Source organism: Pseudorasbora parva, chromosome 7 (assembly GCF_024679245.1).
Source record: "Pseudorasbora parva isolate DD20220531a chromosome 7, ASM2467924v1, whole genome shotgun sequence".
NCBI classification, from domain to species: Eukaryota; Metazoa; Chordata; class Actinopteri; order Cypriniformes; family Gobionidae; genus Pseudorasbora; species Pseudorasbora parva.
This window is the reverse complement of record NC_090178.1, coordinates 11,335,350-11,360,126: the sequence shown is the minus strand read 5'-3', so window position 1 is coordinate 11,360,126 and position 24,777 is coordinate 11,335,350. Positions and strand designations below refer to the sequence as shown.

Below are 24,777 nucleotides of genomic sequence, written 5' to 3'. Positions count from 1 at the left end.
AAATAGATTCATTGAAAAGATTCAACTGCCTTTATATAATTAAGCTTATGAAGACTTGAAACATACTACATAATATATAGATTTAAATCACAATATAAAATGTTACGCTATCATTTTGTAGTTCTTTTTAAAAAATGGTGTTATTTTAAAAGTATTTTAAAAAATGTAATAATTGCATTCCACGGGAGAAAAACAGTCATACAGGTTGAAAATGACCATTTTCATTTTTGGAATTGTAATATTCTATGATGTAAAAATGTACATTTAAAAATAATAAATAAATAAATATTTGTAATTTAAATATTGCTTTTAAATTAAAGTCCCTCTAATTAAATTGTCAAACTTGAATGTAACTCTACCCCCGTTTCATTTAGTATACGTGGATCTATAAATATGCAAATGAGCCCAGCCACCATCCACAGCTCGGAGATCCACTCACTCTGTCAACTTTACTGTAGTAAACGCTACAAAACGGCAATTGGAAATACTGGTTTAATTTAGCCATATATGTTTTGAACTGATTCAGAAGTGGAATGGTGAATTATACAGTCTCATTGATGTATCAGAATGGTAATGCATTTTATGTATCGCTCTCTACAACATCGGGACACATAACGGTAATTAATAGGATTATCCTTTTTCTTGACTATGTTATCAAACTGCTAAAAATGTGTTGCTAATGTAACATGCACCATGTTCCCGTTCACCATCTCTGAGTCAAACAGCTGCCTTCTTAAAATCAATATCCTTAGAAACGTTTTGAACAACTTGAAACTTGAAAGGCAAATAGTTCATCATAACATCGTAATATACATCGTATACACAATTCACCTGCTATATTGCTAAACGTACCCGATGTTTCATATCAGCAGAAAAATATACCGGGATGACCTGGCTTCTTAAACACCAAAAAGACATATAAACAACCTTAAAAATGTTGAATACGTCTACTTTTGAATGCCAGTCAGATGGAGAAACGGTGCTGTTATGACATTTGCCAGCAGGGGAACAAAACTCTTTGTTTTATATTTACCCTCGCTCTCTCATTCTCTGTTATCTACACTCACCTGTGGCCTCTACCATTCCTTCCAGGATGACCACTATTTCAAACTCTTCTCGTGCCAGTTGCTCCTGAGAGATGTCCCAGAAGGGGCTGTTCTTGTTGATCTCATGGCAAATGATCAGCGGAGACACCAGAAACAGTCGGTCGTCCCCCGTGTCAAAGCCCACATTAATGTCCGTCTGGTTTAGGGGGATGAACTCTCCTTCCTTGGTCTGTTTAGAGCGGATGAGTTTGGCCCTAATAGAGGCCTCCACTATGTGCGAGTTCCGCAAGTCACCGACACGGAACATTAAACACAACTTGCTGTCCCGCACGGATACCACAGCTGTGTTGGAAAACATGAGCGTTTCGGCGCGTTTCTTTGGCTGTGAGATTTTCACAAACATGCAACCCACCATGAAGGCATTGACGATGGAGCCCAAAATGGCCTGCACCAGAAGCAGGATGATGCCCTCGGGGCATTTGTCCGTTATGACACGGTACCCATAACCAATGGTGGTCTCAGTCTCGATGGAAAAAAGGAACGCAGAGACAAAGCCATTGAGGTTATTCACACAAGGGGTCCACTCTGCGTCATCGGTATGGTCCAGATCTCCACGGGCATAGGCAATGAGCCACCAAAAAAGACCAAAGAACACCCAGGTGGTGGTGTAGACCAGCGTGAAGACCAGCAGATTGAAGCGCCACTTTAAGTCCACAAGCGTGGTGAAGATATCTGTCAGGTAACGGTAGGTTTCGCGCACGTTCCCATGGTGGACATTGCACTTGCCGTCCTTTTCCACGTACCGCTGGCGCCGTTTCTTCAGCGGACCGGCAGGATCGGAAGCGTCTCCTCCTCCCCTGACAACCATCGTACGGTCTGTGGGGATCTACCGTCATGCGTGATTGAATACAGCAAGAATAGAAAAAGAAAACAGAAAAGAAACATTTCAATACAGGTAAATAGAAAAAATAACAAGTAGCAGCATCCATTAAAATATGGCAAACAAAACTTAAAAGCAGGACAGTCAATATCAATGTTGTTGAGCAACTAACTAAAAGTAGTGACGCTACTGTTAAGTATGTTGTTTATCCCAAAATAGAGTCGCTTTTTTACAAGATACCAATAAGTTTTTCCAATAAGTAGTGATGTAATTCAGCAAAGATGCATTTAATTGATCAAAATTGATAGTAAAAGACTTCTTTCAAAAACATTTAAAAATTCTTACTAACTCCAATCTTTACAATGTAGTTAGTCGTTAAATTGACTCTAGCTGAACTTCTGTAAACTATCACAGTTGGAAAAAAAGAGCATATGCTGGTTAGGTATGTTTTGATGCATGGCAGCTGGTTTGAGATGGTTTATGCTGGTCCTTAGTTGGTCATGAGCTTGTTTAAGCTGGTCCTGAGCTAGAGTAAGTGTCTTAGCACTAGCTAAGGACCATCTTAAACAAGCTCAAACCAGATGCCATACTTCAAAACATACCTCACCAGAATATGCTGTTTTTTTTCAACATGGATGAATAGTTTGTAGTTTAGCAAGCTACACATCCAAAGTAACACCCCCCCCCCACCCCCAACAAAAAAAAGAAAATTAAAGGTGATAACCAAACTTACTTTGTCATTGGAATCAATCCATTTTTTTGGCAGCTTGATGCCCTGTTTTTCCACATCCTGGCCCTTAAAACTACTCATGGCCCGGAAGCCGTAGACGTTGTCACCAATCCAACACAGTAGCTGGAGCTCTCCAACTATTAAAAGCAAACACATGAAAGCTAGTAGGTGAAACTCGTAATGGAGAGCAAAGATTGGAGTAAATTACCATGAACAGTGAGACAAATGTGCCTGCATTAAGCTTATTGATTAAGCCTGTGGCTCTACAGTGTTGCTCACAATTAGTCCCTGAATGTATTTTACAAATCCATGTTGTTTCAGCACTCAATATATTTAGAGTTTGTAAAATGAGTGTTTTTAAATAACCAAGATAAACACTGGAAACAAGTGTGCTTTCACCAAGTCAGCTCATGGGCAAGAGCTGTGAAAGGGCAAAGATGGAGCGGTTCCAGCGATTAAGGTTCATGGTCGTATGTTGGAAGCAGGCAGTCAGTAAAACTGCTCCAAATGTCTTTGTGTTGTTAGCTATCATCATTCAAATGCGCTACTATTCCATTGTTTTTCTATGTAAACTCGCACTAGTCTGACGTGCAAAACCATTCCGCTTGCTACTGCTAACATTAAATGACATACAATAGTCCATAAACCAAATTATGGCCTCATAAACCACAAGTAAACACACACACAAATGTTGTAAAACGCACGCATGACAAGGCACTAAGAAAGTAACTTATATTATTACAGTTACAGCATTGAGACATCCTGCTGTAGTCATCGTTTCTGCTTCTCCTTTTTGATTTCAGCTTCTAGATCTGATTCTGGATCATATATGTATGGCTAAATGTGATTGTTCTCAGTGTTTTATTTAGGATAACTTTATTGAGGATAGGTTTATTTAGGATAACGTCCATCCTTAGATGTTTTTTTCTCCACGTCTAAGGATGTCACAGATTTCAGACGCTCTCAAAGCAATAGCTGCGCGCTCGTGATTCTTTAGCTCCGCCCACACGACACGCCTCCAGCCCCCCCCGGAAAGACTCGGTACAGCCAATCTTTCTTTTATAAATATAATAAAACTAAAGACTTTTCTGATTTTCTGATATATGAAGGATGCAATACTACTCTATAAACACTCATGATTTTGTAACAGCCTCATCTCCCTTACAAATCCATATAATGCTTTATTTCCACATTATTGATCATGTTCACTGACTGTTGACTTCAACATCTGTTACCAAAAGTTAGCCATTAGCTCACAGGTCTCCAGTGAGACTGCGGCTCTCCCTCTCTGCCCAAGCATCAACCAACAGCACCGACAGCAGGTGCGGGTGAGTACCAGTGGGTTTTTTCATAGCACACATGTGAAAGCAATATTAATGATGGCGGGCTCCATGGGGAACATGGAGCAAGGCAGTCTGAGGCAGATGGGGACAGACGGCACCCACTAGGAGATCTGTTTAGACATACATACTCTGGTCCATACAGAGAGAGGGGGGGTGGGGGTGACATATAACGCAAACGCAAATAAACTAAAAGTAATGTGAAATGATTTATTGTGTGAAGTAATGAATTATTTATACAGTGCTGATATCGTGACTTGTTTGTTTTGCCATTATTGTGGCTTGACTAATTTCCTGTGGAAGATTAGAAAGGTGTGTAACAAATATCTTTAGGAGCCAAGAAGCAGGACCATTAAGTTATATATGTGTTGCTGAATATTTTCTTCAGTGTGTCTTATTGCTGTTTACTTTCTATTTTTGCTCCTCTAATGATAAACAAACTACAGCAGAATAACTTTTCCATCTCCAATCAACACATAGTAGTGTTACTGATTAAAACAATGCTCAAATTAATCTTTTTAGTAGGGCTCAACTAACAATTATTTTGATAATCGATTACTTGGACGATTATTTTTCGATTAATCGGGCAACGGGCTATTTTTTTTATTTATTGACAAAATACATCCTGTCCAATGCTGTCTTTCAAACAAACGTGTCAGCTGAGTGCTATGAACACACAAAGTGAATATCACCATTACAAAAATGAACCATGTTTTTACAATGAACAAAATAAACAAAAAAATATATTAATAAATACATATATAACAGGGCTATTGCAGTTATTTAATGGTAACCAGGCATGTGCCGATATCAATTTTTCATGCTGCGATTAATTGATGACGTTTTATCACGATATACGATATTATCACGATATTTAAATAAGTTGCAAAAAAAAGTGTTGCCATAGCATAACAGCTTTAAGAACTATTTTTGTAAGAACAAAAATAACTTAATGTTTAAATACAATAATGCACCAAAAATATATACAGCTCTGGAAAAAAATTAAGAGACCCCTCATTGAGAAATCAATGTTAAGTGGTCTCTTGATATTTTTCAGAGCTGTAAAAGTAAAATTTTCAAACAGATTAAAGTGCAAAAGAATTAGGCTATAAAGAACAACAGGTAGGCTTACAAATTACAATAAGGGCTCATGAGTTAATGCATTCACTAAGATTGAGCAATAGCTACATTTGGTACAGAAAGTATAATGTTTTTGTTAATGTTAGTTAAGAAATACTGATCATTGTTAGTTTTATCTTAGGTCCATTAAAAGTTATTTTGATTTGGATTTTAATGTTATTAAAAAGTTACTAAGAAATGAACATAGAATGATTAATTCTTTATAAGTATTTTTCATTGTCAGTTTGGTAATAATGAATTAACATGTTAACTAATGAAGTCGTATCTCAAAGTTATACTGAACAATAACAAATAATTAGAACAGTTCTAATTATTAGGGTTGTAGTCCAGATTAAAACATAAAAATGTTTAAATTTGAAAATAAATAGCCTATTAAGTCTTTAAGTATTAAGTATTTGGTGCTGTGATGAACAACATTGAGATTACAAAAACGAACGGCTGTTTTAAAAACTACAGGCGTTTTTTTTGTTTGTTTGCTGGTTTCCGGGGTAACCGGCTGCATTCTGCAGTTCATCAGCGCCCTCTGCTGTCACTGAGCGGCACTTCAGCAGCGTGTCTCCTTCACCGGTTCAGTCCATAGACAGTAAAAGAAATGGACGGAGCGATCCCATTGCCTTCTACGGCGTTAAGTGATGTCAGTAAAGGAGCACTCACTTCCTGATGGCTGAGTGAACTGCGCAGGCTCAGACTGAGCTTGACGGCGTAGATGTGACGTGAGCCTCCTGTCTGACAGCTGTAGGTCTTCTAGTAGTTGTGGAAAGGGAAAGCTGAATCACGTTGTTTAAATATTTTCTCCCGTTGCTTTTGGCTCACTATGGGCTTCTCCCCATTCTTCCCCCTTGACTTTATCAGACTTTATGTCTCCACGTCCCCCCGACTGTCTCATAGACAGTAAAAGATTGCCTGCGAGCGTCTCCTCAGGTCTATACGGTAATTTCTCAACTGTGCGACAGAGTCGCGTTGGTTATGTCGCAATAGTTAGCCTATTTTTACAAAAACAGCTTCTACGGGGCGATAGTGTAAGATACAAGGTAACGGAGCCTTTTATGCATTGTCGTGTTTCTTTAGAAATAAACAATAGACAAATGGAGTCTTCAAACGTCTCAGATGTAAAGTTATTCACTGTCAAAGTGACTCAAAAATGAATGGGAGTCAATGGGATGCTAACAGAAGGTGATGGCTTGGTTAGCAATGGCAGCCCCTAGGGGTGGAACGCTTTCCGAGTGCTAGATTACCCCCTTGGTTCAGTCATGTGCAAACGCACGTTGGGCTTGTTTATATCTGAGCGCGTGTCCCTTTGACGCAGAATACAGCGGTGTTGAGCATTTATACGGTTGATGGGCAAAGTATTCTTGAGTGCATTATAAAAAAATTATAAATTGTTAATAAATTATTATTTACGATATTTTAAAGTGCCCACGATAACAATATCGTGCATATTCATTATCGTGATAAATCGCATTATCGAAAATCGGCACATGTCTACCACAAATTAATCATTGTTTTGCTTTACATCCATGGTTTAACTATATTGTATGTGCGTGATTATACAAATGGTAATCAAAGGCAAAAGCATGATTATAATAAAAACATGGTTTTACTAACTAATATAATTTCTGTAAGGGTGTATCTGTGCTGTAGCCTACATTTTTTGTGCAAAAAAGTAACTAAGCATAAGTAAATCACTACAATCAAATTATATTAAAGAAAAACAAAAACACAAAAAACACAAATTCAGTGCTAGCAGGGAGGATGTTCTGCAGGAACGCACGCACGCACGCACGCACGCACGCACGCACACACACACACACACACACACACACACACTCTCTCTATGGACACAGTAACAGTTACTGTCATTTCTTTATCCTGTAGAACTACTGTTCTCTATATAGATCAGAGGATAACCTGTACAATGACCGTTTTGTGCTGAGGACACACACACATGTCAAGAGCATGACAGGGTGCGTTAAACGTTAATGCATTCGCTTAAAGCTTATAATGAAGACTTCTAATGTTTTGGGCCCTTGGATCATGTACCTTTCCTGCATCAGCTCACTCTGTTTCCACTCCAATTTTTGTTCATAAAAATGCATTATTCAGTGCTGTAATTTGGCGCGACTGGTGGAAGATTTGCAAACAATGCAGACCCGACTAATCGATTAATGAGAATCATTATCGATGATTTTTATTACCGATTATGATCGATAATATCGATTAGTTGTTGCAGCCCTACTTTTCAATCAATGATTCAATTGACTCACTAAAAAAACAAATTGGCTACAATACTCAACGCTGCAAAATCACGCGGTGTAAAGACTGTGCCGTTTATCTCACGACACAAATATAACAACCAGATCGCTTTAATTGACTTACTTTCCTGTTTTATTTAACAATACAAATTATCTTACACATAATAATATAACTCTGTTAATCCTGCATACAATGAATAAAAATATATTAGTTGCACTGACTTGACCAGGCAGCCACGGCATGGCAGTCGCCATATCCTGCCATACCCAATTGACTCCCCTGCACCCGGAGCTGTGTGGATATCTTTTATGATGGATGAATGCAATGTTTTGGGCTTCAAAATCAAATCCTCTATTCACTGCCATTATAAAGCTTGGAAGAGCAAGAAGGATATTATTTAATATATTTCTGATTGTATTCGTCTGAAAGAAGAAAGTACTATACACCTAGGATGGTTTGATGGGGAGTAATTTTTGGCTGATATAGAACTTTAATTAAAAAATGTAGCAAGTACCTACTCAAGGATGGATGGGGATTTTGCACCTGCTTATGACACAGGCTTAGTGTTGTGATTGACAGGACTGCATGAAAAGGCTGAACTGAACTTCATACACCAGAGCAGTGAGTCTGAATCAGTAGAGATGCCTTTAAAGAGTCACAAGCAAACAAGTTGACTTGCCTTTAGAAAGTTAAACTAGCAGAGGAGAGATAGGTAACTTTGGTGATTAGTCTGTGTCATATAATTGGATGTTGGATGTGCCGCGGGCAGACAGTAGTGATGACCACACAGCGGAGACAGCAGCAATGCTTACTACTTTTCATATATCATAAGCTATCCTTAGGTCTACACAAACTGCAGATTTCTGGAATTGGAACACTGGACATTCACAGAGCTAAAAAAATGTTTTTGACTAATTTCATTATGCTTTCATGTACTAATAAGAACACAGTCATACCCCTCCAATTAGTTTAGACAGTGCCAGATTTCGTCTTATTTCACCAAATCAAAACCCCAGGGCTGAATCAACCAGGACGCTGTTGTCTGCCCCATCAACATTTTGCAGTCAAACACCCTGCAGCTCGGCAACAACCATGCCACTGTCACTCTGCCTAAAATGTTGCATCATCACAAACAGGAACGCTGGATAGCACCGGGGGTCATTGTAAAATGTCACCAACTGGAGTGAGCAGCAGGAGAGCACTCCTGCTCCTCTGTGCCTCTCACTGAGTCGGAGCCGAGTGAACGACCATGACAAGCCATGAGGGATTGAAGCACTTCACCTCTTTTTGATCAAGGGTTCATTATGACTTAAAACTCTTTTAGGACTGGAACGATGTGTCGGCGTAATTAATTACGTTCATTACGCACTGTTTACATTCATAACTAATCACCCCTCATGTTTCACACAAAACTGCAATTCCCCGCCCCATTTTTTACCAATTGAAAAATAATAAACAATAACAATATTCTGTTTATGAGTCACATTTACCTTGCTCTTGTTTCATATTTTATTTCATTGCAATTTTGTAAACAAGTACACTGACATTTTTCGGGGGGGTATAGCAGAAAATTTGTTGTGGTGTTATTTTCACCACACATTTTCCACTCCCCCCAGCCCCACCACAAAGTATACACAACTAAACAAAGAGAACTTAAAGGGTTACTTCAGCGATTAGCATATGGCTTTGTATCAGTAGAAACCCTGGAGTATATTCAAATGATTGTGCTTTCCCCCTCATATCCCCCTGAGACAAGAGATTTATGCATTTTATTTCTGGAAAAATTCCTCCTATGATGCAAATTGACGATATTTGCATCATAGGAGGAATGTTTGGCAGAGTCCTGCACGGATCCATTTTTGGAGACCCGCCCCCGCCCGTACCTGCAAGGTTTAGCACCAGATCCGACCCGTGAAAATATCAAAATTAAATCCGTACCCGCCCAGACCCGTTAATATTTGTCCCGTTACCCGACCCGTGCCCGTGATAAATCACACACGCTAAAACATTCAAATTAAAATGCTTTATTTTTTATCCTGCACCTCTCTCAACATCAACAGCGTCATGAATAGGCTAATGAAACAGGCAAAAGTGCCTTTAAAGACTCATTGTCAACAATTTCATTTGGCTACTCCACTCACCAACTTTACTTTTACTTCATCCATTGCTACTCCTGCAACGCTCGCTTCATCTGCGCTACGAGAGGCATCAACAAAAGTTTCAATGTCGCAGTGGTGGTAACGTGATGGGTCAAATGGCATATCGTTGTTGCGTGTATGTGTAATGGTTATTTGGACATAGAAATTGTAATAGCCTACAGTATGTTTGATGGGGGAAGAAGGAGGCGGGAACTGGCGAACATTTAAAAGACTTTAACCAAACAAAACGAAAGTAATGTGGGCAGCCCCTCATGGACATCAGACAAGCGCACACACATAATAAAAAGTAAACAACTCAACGTCAAATCCAGGTCTGGTGATCTCTCGTCCTTATATGCTTCCGAGCTCCCTCAGAGGACTCGAGACCGGTGTGGCTCGCAGGGGACGCTCATTCACAATCACGCCCTGGTCTCGCTCTCGCTCTCTCTCGTTCACTTTGCCACAGAAATATTGCACATATTTTTCATCCGCCCATCTGTGCTACTACCCGCCCGCATAGTTAATAGTTAATTATCCGCCCGCAGATAGTTAATTATCCGCCCGCATTCCCGGCCGTGAATTTTATAAATGTCACAATCCACCCGTTTTAGCCACTTTTATGCGGGTACCCGACCCGTTGCAGGACTCTGATGTTTGGCCAAAGGCTAAAGACTACAGCCAGCAGAGGGAGCCATTCCCGCATGTATTGAACCCGCGCATGGAGATGACACTCAAAGCTCAGCTCGCAGCTACAGGCACTCATTTAAACGGAGCTATGCTGAGCAATGTCTAGTGAATGCTGAGCAATTTAATTTTTATGAAAGTTAAGCTTGCAAAGGCATGAACTGAAACGCGCCAGACTGAACTCGCGTTGTGAATGTATGCCGCGAGTGTAGTCGCGATTACCTCAGCTCTCATCACGAGAGCTCATCAGCTCATTTATCTGACTCCTGCAGTTAGTGCTCAGTGCTGTGATACTCGCGCGGTGACTCACTCATTATATTGAACAGACACGTTCAGTTTTTAATTGTAGTGTCTTCTCCAACTCAGTCACAGTAATCAAGTTGGGGGCTTTGGGAACGGCCTCACTGGGCAGCGAAGCATTCTGGGAATTGTAGTCTTTCATCCCCATGAGACAAAAATACATTTTCCGTCTTTTCTCAGTCTAGAAGGAACCAAATTCAAAAATAATTTCACATTTCTACTACATTGATGACCCAGTTTAAATACAGATTCATCTTCCCAGCGCTGAAGTACCCCTGTAACTAGAGAACTAAACGTTTTAGTTCTTAACTAGAACTTAAAAAAGAGAACATATAACACCAGTACTAGCTGCACTGCAATGGCTTTCTAAAATGTTGAATACATTTCAAAGTCCTCCTCATTACGTACAAAGCTCATAACGGACAGGGGTCTTTTTCCAGTTCTCTTGTTAATATTTCATTAAAGACCTTAAGATAATCTAATGCAGGTTTATTGGAGGTTGCCAGCTACAGACGAAAGAAAATCTGCGATGGAGTCTTTGCAAATTATGCGCAAAATTGTGGGAGGCTAATACACTGTTTTTAAAAGAAAGTTTTTTTTTACTTTGACATTTAATTAGTTATGCTTATAATCTTATGCTGTTCATATATTGTAGTATTTTATACTGTATGTGTTGAATTTAATTTATTTAATCTCTTATATGTTAGATTTTTTGCACGTTTTCATTTAACGTGATGCTGCTGTTGAAATTTGCTTATATCATTTTTCTGTAAAGCACTAATATTTTTTTTAACGCATTTGAATAGCAAAAATAAATTATAGACATGGTAAAAAGTTTCCAAGACCTTTAATTAAGCCTCCTTATAAGAGGTCACCTTTAAAGGAAGACTATCAGAGAGATGGATGGCATATAACTTTGGTGCAGAACATGACTATTACTTCAGTCTGCCTTCTATTAATGCTGAAATGCATTGCAGTGCTCAAGGAAAGATCCATTGAGATGGCCTAATCTGATCTTCGTCACAGGCTTTGACCTTCACACAACCTTTATCCACAGTAGTTTAAATGTGAAATGTCTTTGGCTTGCTTTATGATCTACAATCAGGGGTGAGAAAAGCCTCTGAGTACCTCAAGGGCAAAAACTGGCTTTTCTATTGCAGACCCATCCAGCAGTGGGGAACTGGCGAGTGGTGACATAGAACACTAACTCACCGCTCCCACGATTTGCATAATTACCTTTTCAACAATTTTTACATAATCCCTCTGTTTCTGAGATAGACTGGATCATCATCGGACCAATGACGCCTGAAGAGTTCACCTTGAGTTCACTTTAAGCTGTGGTCTAATTGCATCACGGATGTCCTGTGTGTACACTCTGAAAAATGCTGGGTTAAAAAAACAACCCAAGTTGTGTTCAAAATGGACAAACCCAGCAATTGGTAACCCAGTAAATGGGTTATTTTAACCCAGCTGTTGGGTTACATGATTGCTTAAAACAACCCAATCGCTGGATTAAACCAACCCAATTGCTTGGTTTAACTGCACTACATGCTACATGCATCCACTGATGTGACTCTGATGTGACTGAACCTTTGCTAATGCTGACATAAGGAAAGGTCTGATGCCCTGTAAGCTTGCCTGTTCATTAAACTGGATTTCATAACCTTTGATATGTCAGAGTAGCACAACATGCAGGGTAGATGCCTTATTTAATTTCAAAAGAGTGCTGTGAGGGATAAATACAGTCTGCTCAGGTCTATGTACCGTCAGATCATTTGTTTTCAAAAAAATTCTTCAAAACGTAAAAATTAAGAAACAATTAATTTATTATATATTCGACTCTTCTCATGAACATATTTTTCCCCCATCACACCAAATGGAAATACAATAAAACCAAAATGGATAAACAGCTTGAATATTTCATCTCTACATATGGGCAGTAATTATATGCCCTTTTCCACTGATTGGTCAACCAAAGATCAAACCGTGCCGTTATCAGCTATTCTTCATTTCCACAAAACAGCACTTAGGGCATGTCCGAATCCACTTTTGCTAGTTTAAAGACCGGGAAAAAACGGTCGGTGCTTCAGACGCATGGTTGAAAATGGTTGTAGCTATTCTCTTAATAAGTCATGTGTGTGTTTTGGGTGTAACTTGCAATAAAGTTTCATCTTCCGTTCCCTTTAAAAGCCAGTTAAACTTGCACGTTTTGCAATGTGAAAATGATAACTGCATCGGGCTGAAACTAGTAAAAAGCACTTGTGTCACATTGCACCAAGGGGGGGGGGGGGGGGGGGTTAAAGGGGGGGTTACACTGTTAAAGACTTGGATTCCCATCCTAAACATAAACAAAGTTTCAAAAACTAATGTTGGACGTTTGATGGAGTATTTCTTTGCCAAAAATACTCCTTCTGGTTTCACACAAGTTTCGGAGAGTTTTTTCCGAGTATGGCTCGGCTTGACGTTAATAAGAGCGGAAGGTCCTTGTATGGGCCGTACGGGCTCTTCTCCCGGTAGGGTGCGCGCGTGACTAGAGCGAGAGAGGAAATGCACGCCCATAAACAATCGCTCAGCTGCAGATCCAGTCGTCACAACATCGCGGATCTCCACGGTCACTGCTTTTTCAGGACTTCAGCAAATCATACCAAAGAAGTGTGTTTTTGATGGAGCAGTCCCAGCGATAAAGGTTCGATCCTGCTTTGGAAGCAGCCGGTGAGTAAAACTGTTTCAAATGTCTATGCTGTTGGCTCGTCACGTGAGTAAACATCAGTAAATGACACGATCGCGTGCTTCGTCATTCAAATGCGCTAAGGCAGGGATTCCCAAATTGTGGTGCGCGCACCCCCAGGGGTACGCGAGCTGCCTCCAGGGGGTGCGCGAGAGGAAAAATGTAATGGCGGTCTTTTTTTTAAAATGGGATTTCCATACAACAACAAAAAAGAAAAGATGATCGCGGAAGATTTGGTTTCAAAGTCAAATGTAAAAGTGCCTATTTAAGTGAATTTGTCATTGTGTGTTGTTGCGCTAATTCTAAACTAACATCTGCTTGGCCTCACAGAGCGCGCATTAACTGACGAGCTTACATTCAAGGTGTGCGCGCACTGGCGCGGTTTCAGTTCATGCATATGGAAGCGTAACTTTCATAAGAATTAATTGAAAGTACTCGCTTTGCTCCGCTCCGTTATTAATACCGGAGCAGCCCTGTGCATCTGTTCCTTTTGGTTAGATAGAATGAGTGATTTAAAAGCCCAGTCGGTGATAGGCTACCGGTGTAAACACACGTTGATTAACAGGTGGGAAAATGTCCACAAGTCACATCTCTATGTGTGCCAACTCGTTTCATTCATTCCAAATGTGTGTGTGTGTGTGTATATATATATATATATATATATATATATATATATATATATATATATATATATATGCTTAACTGTCTGAAATCAGGGGAACTGTCAAGTGGGACATTTAGTGACGAAGGAGGAGAGGGACCAAGAGAGAGTGAGGATTTGGAGGCAAAAGAGACCGAGAGAATAGTGAAACATTTTATGTTTGATGTCGCACTTGAAAAGATTCAGATTGATCCTCATGTTTATTTATTTTATCTATATCGGACCTTATTCTCTTTAATGTTGTGGATCGTTTTCGTTTGTAACTTCATTGCAATTTAATTTAATGTTGTAAACATGTTGTTATTGTCATTCATGTTCTGGTAATTTGCCCACGATTAAACATGAGTCGCTATATGGCGATAAAACAAAGCTTTGTTCGTTTTTTTTTTTTGGGGGGGGGGGGGGGGGGTGCGAACCCGTTCGGGACATAGAAGGGGGTGCGCAGGTAAAAAAGTTTGGGAACCGCTGCGCTAAGGGTTACTCTATTGTTGTTCTATGTATAACGTTACAATAGTCTGACATGCCAAAACCCTTTTGCTTGCTACTGCTAAGGTTTAGTCGCATACAATAGTCCATAAACCGAATCATGTCCTCATAAACTGCGAGTAAACACACACAAATGTTGACAGGCCACTAAATACAGTACATACCACAGAGACAGACGGTCCTGCTGTTGCTGTTTCTCCTGTTCAATTTATTTCAGCCTCCGAATGATTCTGGATCATATATCTATTAGCTGAGATCGCTAGCAAGGGTTTCTCCACGCTTGAGGACGTCACCGCTTTGCGCATTTGTCATTCTTTAGCTCCGCCCACACGATACACCTTCAGGCGCTCGTTTTTTTCCGGAAAGACTCGGTACAGCCCATATTTCTTTTATAAATATAATAAAACTAAAGACTTTTTGGAGATATGAAGGATGCAATACTACTCTATAGGTACTCAAGATTGACATGAGATTGACTGAAACTGAGTGTTTCACCCCCCCCCCCCCCTTAACATGATTTCCTTATTCTAGTGACATGTCAGGGCCAGTTTATGATTAACTGAAATACATTTCGTACATACAGTGCCTTTAAATATGGCATGTACTCTGATGCCAAGGATATGTTATCCATATATTTGGTAGAAATAAAATCCTTGGAAATAAACAAGGTTATACTTTCTTAGCAAATAAGTACAATATTGTTACAAAATGCAGGGTAAAAAAATACTAATTTTATGCTGTTGAGAAATGTAACATAAGGTTTCAATTTCAAATAAACGCTGTTCTTTTGATGTTTCTATCTAAGTATCCTGAAAAAAAAATGAAGTTTCCACAAAACACAAAGCAGCACAACATTGACAATAATAAGAAATGTTTCTTGAAGATCATATCAGAATATTAGAACGATTTCTGAAGGATAATGTGACACCGAAAATTCAGCTTTGCATCACATGAATAAATTAGGTCTGAAATTATATTTTAAAAAGACAACAGTTATTTTAAAATGTAATACTATTTCACAATATTACCGCTTTTACTGTATTTTTGATCAAATAAATGCAGCCTTGGTGAGCAAAAGAGACTTCTATCAAAGAAATGAAACAACCTTACTGACCCCAGACATTTGAATGGTTGTTTAAATCCTATATAATATTTAAGCGCAGTGAAAATCTAAATAACAACAGGGATACATAAAAAGCAGGAGGGAAACATTTCCATCATGTACGCTGTCAGAACGGAGATGGCCTCTCATTATGCACTTGTGTATTTACAAAGCCCTTTTATCAGCAATGGAGGTCATCTTCATCTGAAGCGATACAATAATTTGCTTGTATCTGGCAGCTGTCTATTCTCCGTGCAAAACAACAGATACACACAAGCGAATGGAGAGGACATGGGCCAAAAATAGACCTGTATTTCCAAAGCTTTTGGTTCACTGATGCCACTCCATTTCAGTGCTCGTGTAGAGCTGGTAAGGGGTCGGACATCATAATTTCATAGATATCTTATGCATCTTTCAATATTTGAGAAGAACGCTAAATCGAAATGTTTATAGGGATAGTTCAACCCCCCCCAAAAAATTCTGTTATCGTTGTTTAGTCACGGTAATGTTGCTCCAATCCTGTATGACTTTCTTTTTTTATGGAACAAACAACATCGGAACCCAATGATTTTCAATCTATGAAGAAAAAAGACATTTTGGTCAAAACTCATGACAGAATTTTCATTTTTGGGTGAGCTATCACTTTAATAACTATCCCAACCCCCCACCCCACTTATGCGGGTAAGTATGCACCCCATTTGAAATATTTTGAGCCTTGGATTTCCCTTGGGTAAGGGATGTCTTTTGGGAAAATTACTTGTCCTGTTTCATTCTGATTTTAATTACAGCCTTGGGTTAAATTCTATGTCTCCATTTAGCCTCAAATGAATAAAAGAGTCCTTAAAGGGTCCTGAACAGGGCCTTACCGTTTCCTCATTAATCTATAGAGCCAGAAGGTAATCCATTACATTTATGAAGCGCTATGGGTCTCTTTTAGCCTGAGGCAAAATAATTACCTTAAAAAATGACATTTATCTCCATACAAATTGTAATTAAAGGAAGTGTATGTAAGTGTATTGTGTCCAAAACTGGTACTGCAGTCACTTTCCCCTCCCCCTCCTCCCTGACTCGAGGTTGCCAGATATGCTGCAGGATCCAGCAGGAACGTTTGTAGCTGCAGCTGTGGTAACAAGAGCAGAGTTGGCAACCCGGATGCCAAAACACTACTGACTTTGTGATTGGTAGATAAGTGGAGGGTGGAGCTTCAGGCCAAAAAACAACATGTCAACATGTCAACATCAACATCAGCTGAGGGCTGCAACAACAATTTTTATATGAGAATATCCTGGCCGGACTACTGTTGTCAGTGATAGAAGTATTTGGAATTAACATGATTTCTTAATGTCTAGTGACATATCAGGGCCATTTTATGATTAACTAAAATACATTTCTTACATACAGTTCCTTTAACAGATTTGGGATAAACTTATATTGCTCATTAACTCTTTGACAAGTAAAATATATAAATTTATGGTAGATGCATGGGTCAAATTTTGAGTGTATTATGAAAATAGCACTAGAAAATAAAACTTGAATTTTGAATCTTCCACCTTATAAAACACCCAATAGCAGTCCCTCTTTTCTCTCCGACCACAGTTCACACTAAGAGCGTAACCATGTCTCACTCAAGTTCACAGATGCCTGGGGGTTTGTGCTACATTGTAATGGACTGTAAGCTGTGATCTCCATAAGTGAGAAATTCCACACACGTTAGAGGAAATGTGCAGCACGCATCACCCCGAGTCAACCTTGACACAAGCACAAAAACTACAACAATCCTAGCCGGGATGCCCAGCCAAACAAAAGCACCACTGCTTAAGCATATCTCCACTGCTGATGTCAATGATCCTGGTGCCTATATGTGGGAAAGAGCATTTCCCTTACACTGCCTTTTGAGAGGAAACTAATGCAACTTTCGCTATCTTTCGCTAAATCGCTATCACGGACATTTTCCTGGACCGTTCCCACCTGGTGGAATGACCTGCCGATCTCAATTCGTGCTTTGCAAACCCAATTTCTAGGTTTGTCCATTTCCAACCCAAGTTGGGTTGTTTTTAACCCAGCATTTTTTAGAGTGTATAATCATAGAGCTTTGCATCAGTGTGCTTAAAAATGAAAATGTGGGAAAGAGCTTTGGTTCCTATGGGGAAAATGCTAGCTGAATAAAGTCATGAAATCATTTTTAGGAGTTTGTTTAAGCTGCAATCAGTGAGAAAGGAGAGTTATTTCTAGTAATATGGGGTACAAAACCCACATGAATTGTTTGCTTTAAACACATTGGGCCTCATTCATGAACCTTTCGTAAATATATGAGCAAATTCGGAGTAATTTGCACGTAAAATGGACCTTTACGAAAACCCAGCTCTGCTCACAAATGTTTCGTATACCACGGATTCGTTAGTTAATCGTGTGTATATTAGTGAACATGCGTAAATAGGATGCGCATGCACGCTCATTCATAATTAGCATAATCCCCGCCCATGAGTTACAAATGCAAATGACATGACCAGGAATGCTGTGGACTCTTTCTCAGGTTTGGCTCCAGGGTTTTGCATAAATGTTGAAGACACTGATTGGCCATATGACTAGCAATAATTATTAAATTATCATGTATCCACCAAAGCATGTTTTAGCTGCTAAACACCTGGTGCTCTTCTGAATACGGCCTGTGGGTGGTGCTTGAGAGCGCTTTTACAAGGGGAGCGTTTTTCCAGCTGAGATACTTTGGTTGCTATGATACAGAATATCCATGGCAGTAATGTGTTACTAGTATCTCATTTTGAAGAATATTACTGAATTTAGAAATGCAGTAAAAACAGTATTAACTTCTCTATTATGGTGTACAGTGTACGGTTGGTGTACAAGTGGGATGATTGGTCGGTGTAGTTTTTGTCCCGCCCCTCCTCCACTGTGATTGGACGGCCTGGTAAAAATGACAGTGACGAGCCCTGCCTATTAACCAACGTTAAACAGTACAAACAAAACAAAACAAAAAAGACAGTGAAAATGAACTCTTGAAATATATTACTATGGTAGGCTACATAGTGCATCAAAATGCAATGTCATCGGTTTGCCTAAATTAGAACACAGAACGTTTAAATGTTTTACGCACCATTTACTCTTGGTGGGGAGCAGGTGTACATTTCTTTCGTACCAACTAACATTTTGAAAATACGAACATTTTCGTGAATCCGAAAATTTATGTCAGAGCGGCTTTGAGAACGATTTACACACAAATCCGTTCTGCTCGTGTTTCATGAATGAGGCCCATTGTTCAAAATAGCTGCTTTTCTACTGTCGGATAGGCCAGTGCGAGCCAAGGCTTTTAACAGGTCGGCTGGGTTATTAGCCTCGGTAAAATATCCAAAAACCACTAGGCCAGTGTTATATATTTTGTTCAATTGAGTTCTTACAATATACCAAATGTTTCCAACTATTTGTAAATTGTGAGAAAATTGCTATTTTAACCAAGGAACTGGGATGTCTGAGGAAGTCGCCTGTCAATATCTATATCTGCGTTACCTTTTTAACGCAGTAACTGGCATGTGACTGCGTTACTAGTAATTAGACTGAAAGAAAATTTTTACATACAGCCCATAGAAGAAATCAAGACAGAAGTGGTTGAAAGTGGACAAAAGAGACCAGATGTTTAAATGGCTAAGTTTCTGCCACGTCTACTTGTGATCCGATCAACCAAATCGCATCTTACCAGGTGTAAACAGGGCCTAAGATATTAGCATTTCCATGTATGTCCCAAAATGCCATAGACCTCACAAAAGAATTACTGGTAGACCTCATAGCCGCTGAATGTTGTTCACCTTTGGAAACAATGTTCCCCCAGCAATTCAATCATGCCACATTGCTGGCTATGAAAAAAAAGCTTAATTTGCCTGTAGATCTGTTGAGATTTCACCTTTTTAAAAACATTAATATGAATAACAGGGCATGATGAGCTAACAATGCCCAAGGCTCACTCCCTGTCAGTTCTAGAACGATGATTTATTCAATAGCCTTCTAGAAGCGTGAGCGACAAACAGCCGGCTCCTGTACTCCCATGAAAACCATGCTCAGGTTTATGTCTGAATTAATCATTCATGCATGTCAATTATTTAGGCAAGCCTGTAATTCTGATAGAGGAAGCCCTATTTTTTTAGGAGACAGCTGTAAAACACAAGTAGAAAAATAAATTGTCTTGCATAAGGAAAACGTAATTAATAAAAATGCAGTTTAAGTGACAATATTGTAACCACAAAAAATAAACAAGCACATTTGTCTGGTTTCACAGAAAAGGCTTAAGTCTAGTCCCAGACTAAAATGCATGTTTTAGCGGTCTTAACTGAAAGCAATTTGCACTGACATCTCTTGCATGTAACCAAAGGTCAAGGTTTAGCTTGTTAGTGCTCCATTTCCTCCTGCTAGAAGATACTGTAACTATAACATCTGGAATCAAAGAGAATATTTCTCCATTAGTCATTCAAAAATATCTGAGTATTCCAATGACACTTAAACTGTAAAACATTTTAAATGTTTTGTTTGTAAAATTGTCTTATTTTTTTCCTGTCTGCTACATTTAATGGTATAGCTCAGGATAGTCTAGTAAAGGATTTGGCACTGTGCATTTTCTTGTATTGTCATCAGACAATCAGTGATGTCATTTTCATGATGTAAAAACTGGAAGTATAACTGAGCAGCCTCGGGCAAAGAAGGGGTCCTTCAGCTGAGAAAGGGAAGTGCCAATTAAATAAATGGAAACACTAAAGGCCAGTTAGTCAACAGTTCAACCAATCAGAAACGAGCTACAGGATGAACTCACTATCATACATGAACACAACCTATGGCTATGGTTACAATATGTAGAAATGCAAAACCAACATTTTTCATACATGATGAAAAATAAAAAATATTGCAGCTAAAGATGGTTACAACACTTTTCAAATACACAGAGGTTGCACGTATACATTTGCCATACGCCTTGTTAGCATAAGCTAATAAATCAATTAGCTCTATATTTGCTTATAAATTGTATTGACTGAAATTAAATGTCCTTTTCATTTATCTTCATGAATTAAAATAGTTCAAATGAAATGAGAGTGGCGGGGTGGCATAATAATTATTACTACAATAAATAAATGAGTAAACAGTCACAACAAATGAATATGGTTATTAGTAGTGAGGTAGCCTATCATCAGTCTTGTATTTGACATTATGCTGCCTTAACGTGATTTCCCACTTCCGAAGTCGTGATCTCATCGCCTTCAAATTTGGACTTAGCAGGGTATCAGTGTGTAATTTTTAACTATAGGAAACTAATATTTACGATAATTCAGATAGCACGTGAAGGCAGCATTACTTACACAGTTTTGGGACAAATAGTAGCCTAGGTCGCTAAACTAGCCTACTTTAATTTAAAGAAGACGAATATATTAGGAGAAAAGCATAAGAGGGCTACAGATGCTAAAACACCCCGATGAATTACACTAAAGACAAAAGCATGGAGCAAGTAAAGTCGATAAAAATGTATCGAATTACTCACTTTCGTAGTTCCAAGTTAGTTCCTTGCTTGGTTTCCAGTGCCTCTCCAATCTTAACTCATTGAAGCGCGCGCGCCAATATTTGCTCTAAAACATCGTCTCCGACAGCATTTACAGACAATATGTTGTCGACTTGAGGGTCTTTAAAGCATTTCGGGATAAAACCTCGTCCCATGAAGTCAGACAAATTGAATAATGAGTCACGCACAGCTACGGTTGTTTATTCTGACCAGCTCTCCGGTTCTCTCAGAACGCGGGAAGATCCACAGGAGATGAAGGTGTGTTAAAGGGATGCTGGAGGATCGTAGTGTCAGTGCGCTCTCGATCGCCTCGCAGGAACAATGTGCATGATAATGTGGAATTGGTAGGCGAAACACAGAAGCATGAGAGAACGCGTGATACACATGTCCCCTCCCACAGTTCCTGCCTCTCTCCATGCGCGTGCAGCAAGCAAATGCATTTCCTAATTCAGAATAATTCAACAATAACTACTGTGATATAACTGCACAGTGAGATCAATGACAACATCTTATGTCTCACGGCAAGGGACACATACGTACCATTAGTAATTTATATTCTTTGGACATTGCACTGTTCAAACTGTAAAAAAGCGAAATATACAGAATAATAAAATGCTCTTATCAGTGCTAAAGACAATGAACATCTGTCATTCCATACCCATCTTCATGACTTTCTTTTATGGAGCACGCACACGCGCACACACACACACACACACACACACACACACACACACACACACACACACACACACACACACACACACACACACTTTACAATGATAATCAATGTTGTTAGAACAGGAACATTTTATTTGTGTTCTGCAGAAGATGAGAGTGAATCAATAATGACAGAATTCACCTTTTAAAGTGTAAATCCTTTTAAGAAAAACACATCGAGTTGAATTCAGTTCTGTACTTGGTTTATACACGTATTTCTGAGAATATTATTTTTCAAGGGCCACCAGCAGGTTGTTATTGGGTAGAATATTAATCATCATCGAAGTTGAACAATTATGACATTACCTGTGAATGAAACATGTTAATGAGAAAATAAATGCACTGTGTGTGTGTGTGTGTCCTTGTTTATATTACATTGTGTATAGTACATAAGGATAGTAAAACCTGAGATCACTTACATTGTGGGGACCAGCCAGCGGTCCTCACTTTTCAAAAGGCTTATACTGTAAAGGATAAGTTTTTTTTTGAGAAAGTAAAAATTCAGAATGTTGTCTTGTGATGGGTTTTAGGGGTAGGGGCAGTGTACAGGGATAGAATGTACAGTTTGTACAGTATAAAAACCATTACGTCTATGGAGAGTCCCAAAAAAGATAGTGAACATGTGTGTGTGTGTGTGTGTGTGTGTGTGTGTGTGTGTGTGTGTGTGTGTGTGTGTGTGTGTGTGTGTGTGTGTGTGTGTGTGTGTGTGTGTGTGGACAATGTGAGATGTGCTTGGTCATACCACCACAGTATTTATATGGTACTCCAATAACTCAAAGAATACCATGGATTTATCATTATACTCAAACTCAAAACAAGCACTAATATAATAATTGCAACACTTTTTGCCATTGAGATGATGGGGAAAAAATGTCCTGAATTCAACTAGATTTATGATGTCCTCAGAAGATTTCTGAGTACAATTCAATCAAAGATATCAATCACATTTTCCCCCTTTTTTTTTTAGCAGATAATAGCATGCTCCATGGTGCACATATTAAAGTTAGAGGAGCAAAGAGAGGAGACACCATGAGGCCGAACACTACAGAGGCTCAGATAGGACAGCAATTTTTATGAGATAGAGTTAGATGATGATCAGAGTGGGAAGTACATGATGCTCTATAGCACAGAGAGGCCACTGAAGTGCAAAGCTATCATGATCTATGATTACCTGTGGCAGTTTTTGATCTCGGCTCTTCCGCTGTATTAGCCACCTCTGCAGGGATGGCAGAACAGACGGTTTGTCGAGATAGCTTCTTTTGTTATTAACAACCCTCATTACCCAACAGACTGGGGAGGATAGTCCTGGAAAAAAAATCATGAAACAGCAAAAAAATTACTCAATTTTTGAATATACACTGTCAAGTTATCAGTTCTCTTTTATCATATTCTGTTTTACTCACTGACCTTTAGCCATTGCGTATGCAGCTTCAATCTGAAACAAACTTTCTTAAAAGAGCAAAAGCATACAAGGGAGATGAATGCTACACTATTGTGTTGAGCTCAGGGCTTTATGTGGTGTGTTTCACTTTTCCATTACAGCTCAAGGGTAAGGTAATTCCTCCAATATCTGACACCATGTCCATTTTATTATAAACCGCAAGTGTGATACATGAGGACAATGTCTGAAGTACTTATGTGGACTATAATATAAGGACATATATTGGTTTTATAAAGCTTATGTTTTATACATTTTTTACACACACACACACACACACACACACACACACACACACACACACACACACACACACACACACACACACACACACACGCACGTCTGGTTCACTATCTCTGTGGGGACTCTCCAGACGTAATGGTTATTATACCGTACAAACTGTACATTCTATCCCCCTACTGCCTCTGCCTCTTAACCTACCCATCACAGGAAACATTCTGCATTTTTACTTTCTCAAAAAACTCATCCTGTATGATTTATAAGCATTTTAAAAAGTAGGGACCGCTGGCTGGTTCCCACAATGTAAGTAATCTAAGGTTTTACTATCCTTATGAGGGACACTTGGTCCCCACAATGTAATATAAACAAGGACACACACACGCACACACAGTTTATAGCAAAACAAGTCTGACTTTATGGTAAAGTGCTTGTGGTGACTTACTACTTGTGACAACTCTTTAAAACCTCACTTTTACCACATCAGCAAACACAATAACAAATTGATTAATTTATTACAACTAATGACCAATTTTGGCCTATGCTCAGCTTTTGCCACATTGTTCACCCATGGGCATGCTGGTCTGGAAACGAGGTGTGTTCAGGCATTTTGTTGGCGTTGCTTTTTCTTTTTTAAGGCAACTGAAAAAATTTTTTTGTGATATTTAAAGGGCGCGTTAATAATATGCAAGTTTTTTGCATATGGAAATGGAAATAATCAAACATTTTAGAAAAATGGATAATGCGGTTGTATATCACAGCTTCTGCAGATACTCTGTAAACAGTCAAAACAAATCGGGGGAGCGTCAGGACCCTCTTAGCCAATCAGAATCGCTCTCTAAATGTCACTTTGCATCCTAAGGATGGCGCGTTGATAAGGTTGTGCTGTAGCATCTTTGACAACCTATTCGAGTCTTCATAATGATATATTTTGATGGAATACAATTGGTTTAAATACATATACTTATATACTTGTATATATTTGTGTATTGTGCTTATTGCTTTTGTGTTCCACAAAATAAACTATATGCATCTTTTAAGTTGATGAGTATCTGGAAAATGAGGGTGAGTATCTGGATTGGAGTGTTCATTTTTAGGTGACCTGTCTTTTTTTAAGGATATTTGCACATATGTTTGCTCTCTTTAAAAGATAATATCAAGAAAAAAGAAAGGTCACATGTAGTGCAGGTGGTCACATGTCTGAGTCCGATGGAGGAGGATGATTAGGAAGAGTCGGAAGAGATGGAGCAGATTCAGTGAGCGAGAAGCTAATGTAATAGATAAATAATCTCATACTTCCTGTTTGATCCCTACGGGGGCTGAAGTTTGCAATAATGGAACGATTG

General features: G+C 39.0%; 1 protein-coding gene across 3 annotated transcripts in view; it reads right to left on the bottom strand.

Moving 5' to 3' along the window:
- kcnj21 (potassium inwardly rectifying channel subfamily J member 21) overlaps window positions 1-23,363 on the bottom strand; it is a 38,847-nt gene extending 15,484 nt beyond the window's left edge. Inside the window, exons 1-3 of one of the 3 annotated variants that reach the window (XM_067448125.1) lie at window positions 22,928-23,363; window positions 2,660-2,793; window positions 1,068-1,932 (exon numbers count right to left, since the gene is read on the bottom strand). In XM_067448125.1, coding sequence (XP_067304226.1) covers window positions 1,068-1,932; window positions 2,660-2,737 — 943 coding nt within the window. In that variant the 5' untranslated portion in view covers window positions 2,738-2,793; window positions 22,928-23,363. Of the gene's footprint in view, window positions 1-1,067; window positions 1,933-2,659; window positions 2,794-7,176; window positions 7,275-21,021; window positions 21,403-22,927 lie in introns of those variants that run through there. The other 2 variants (XM_067448124.1, XM_067448126.1) reach the window with 2 other exon arrangements.
- Between the last annotated feature and the right edge of the window lie 1,414 nt (window positions 23,364-24,777).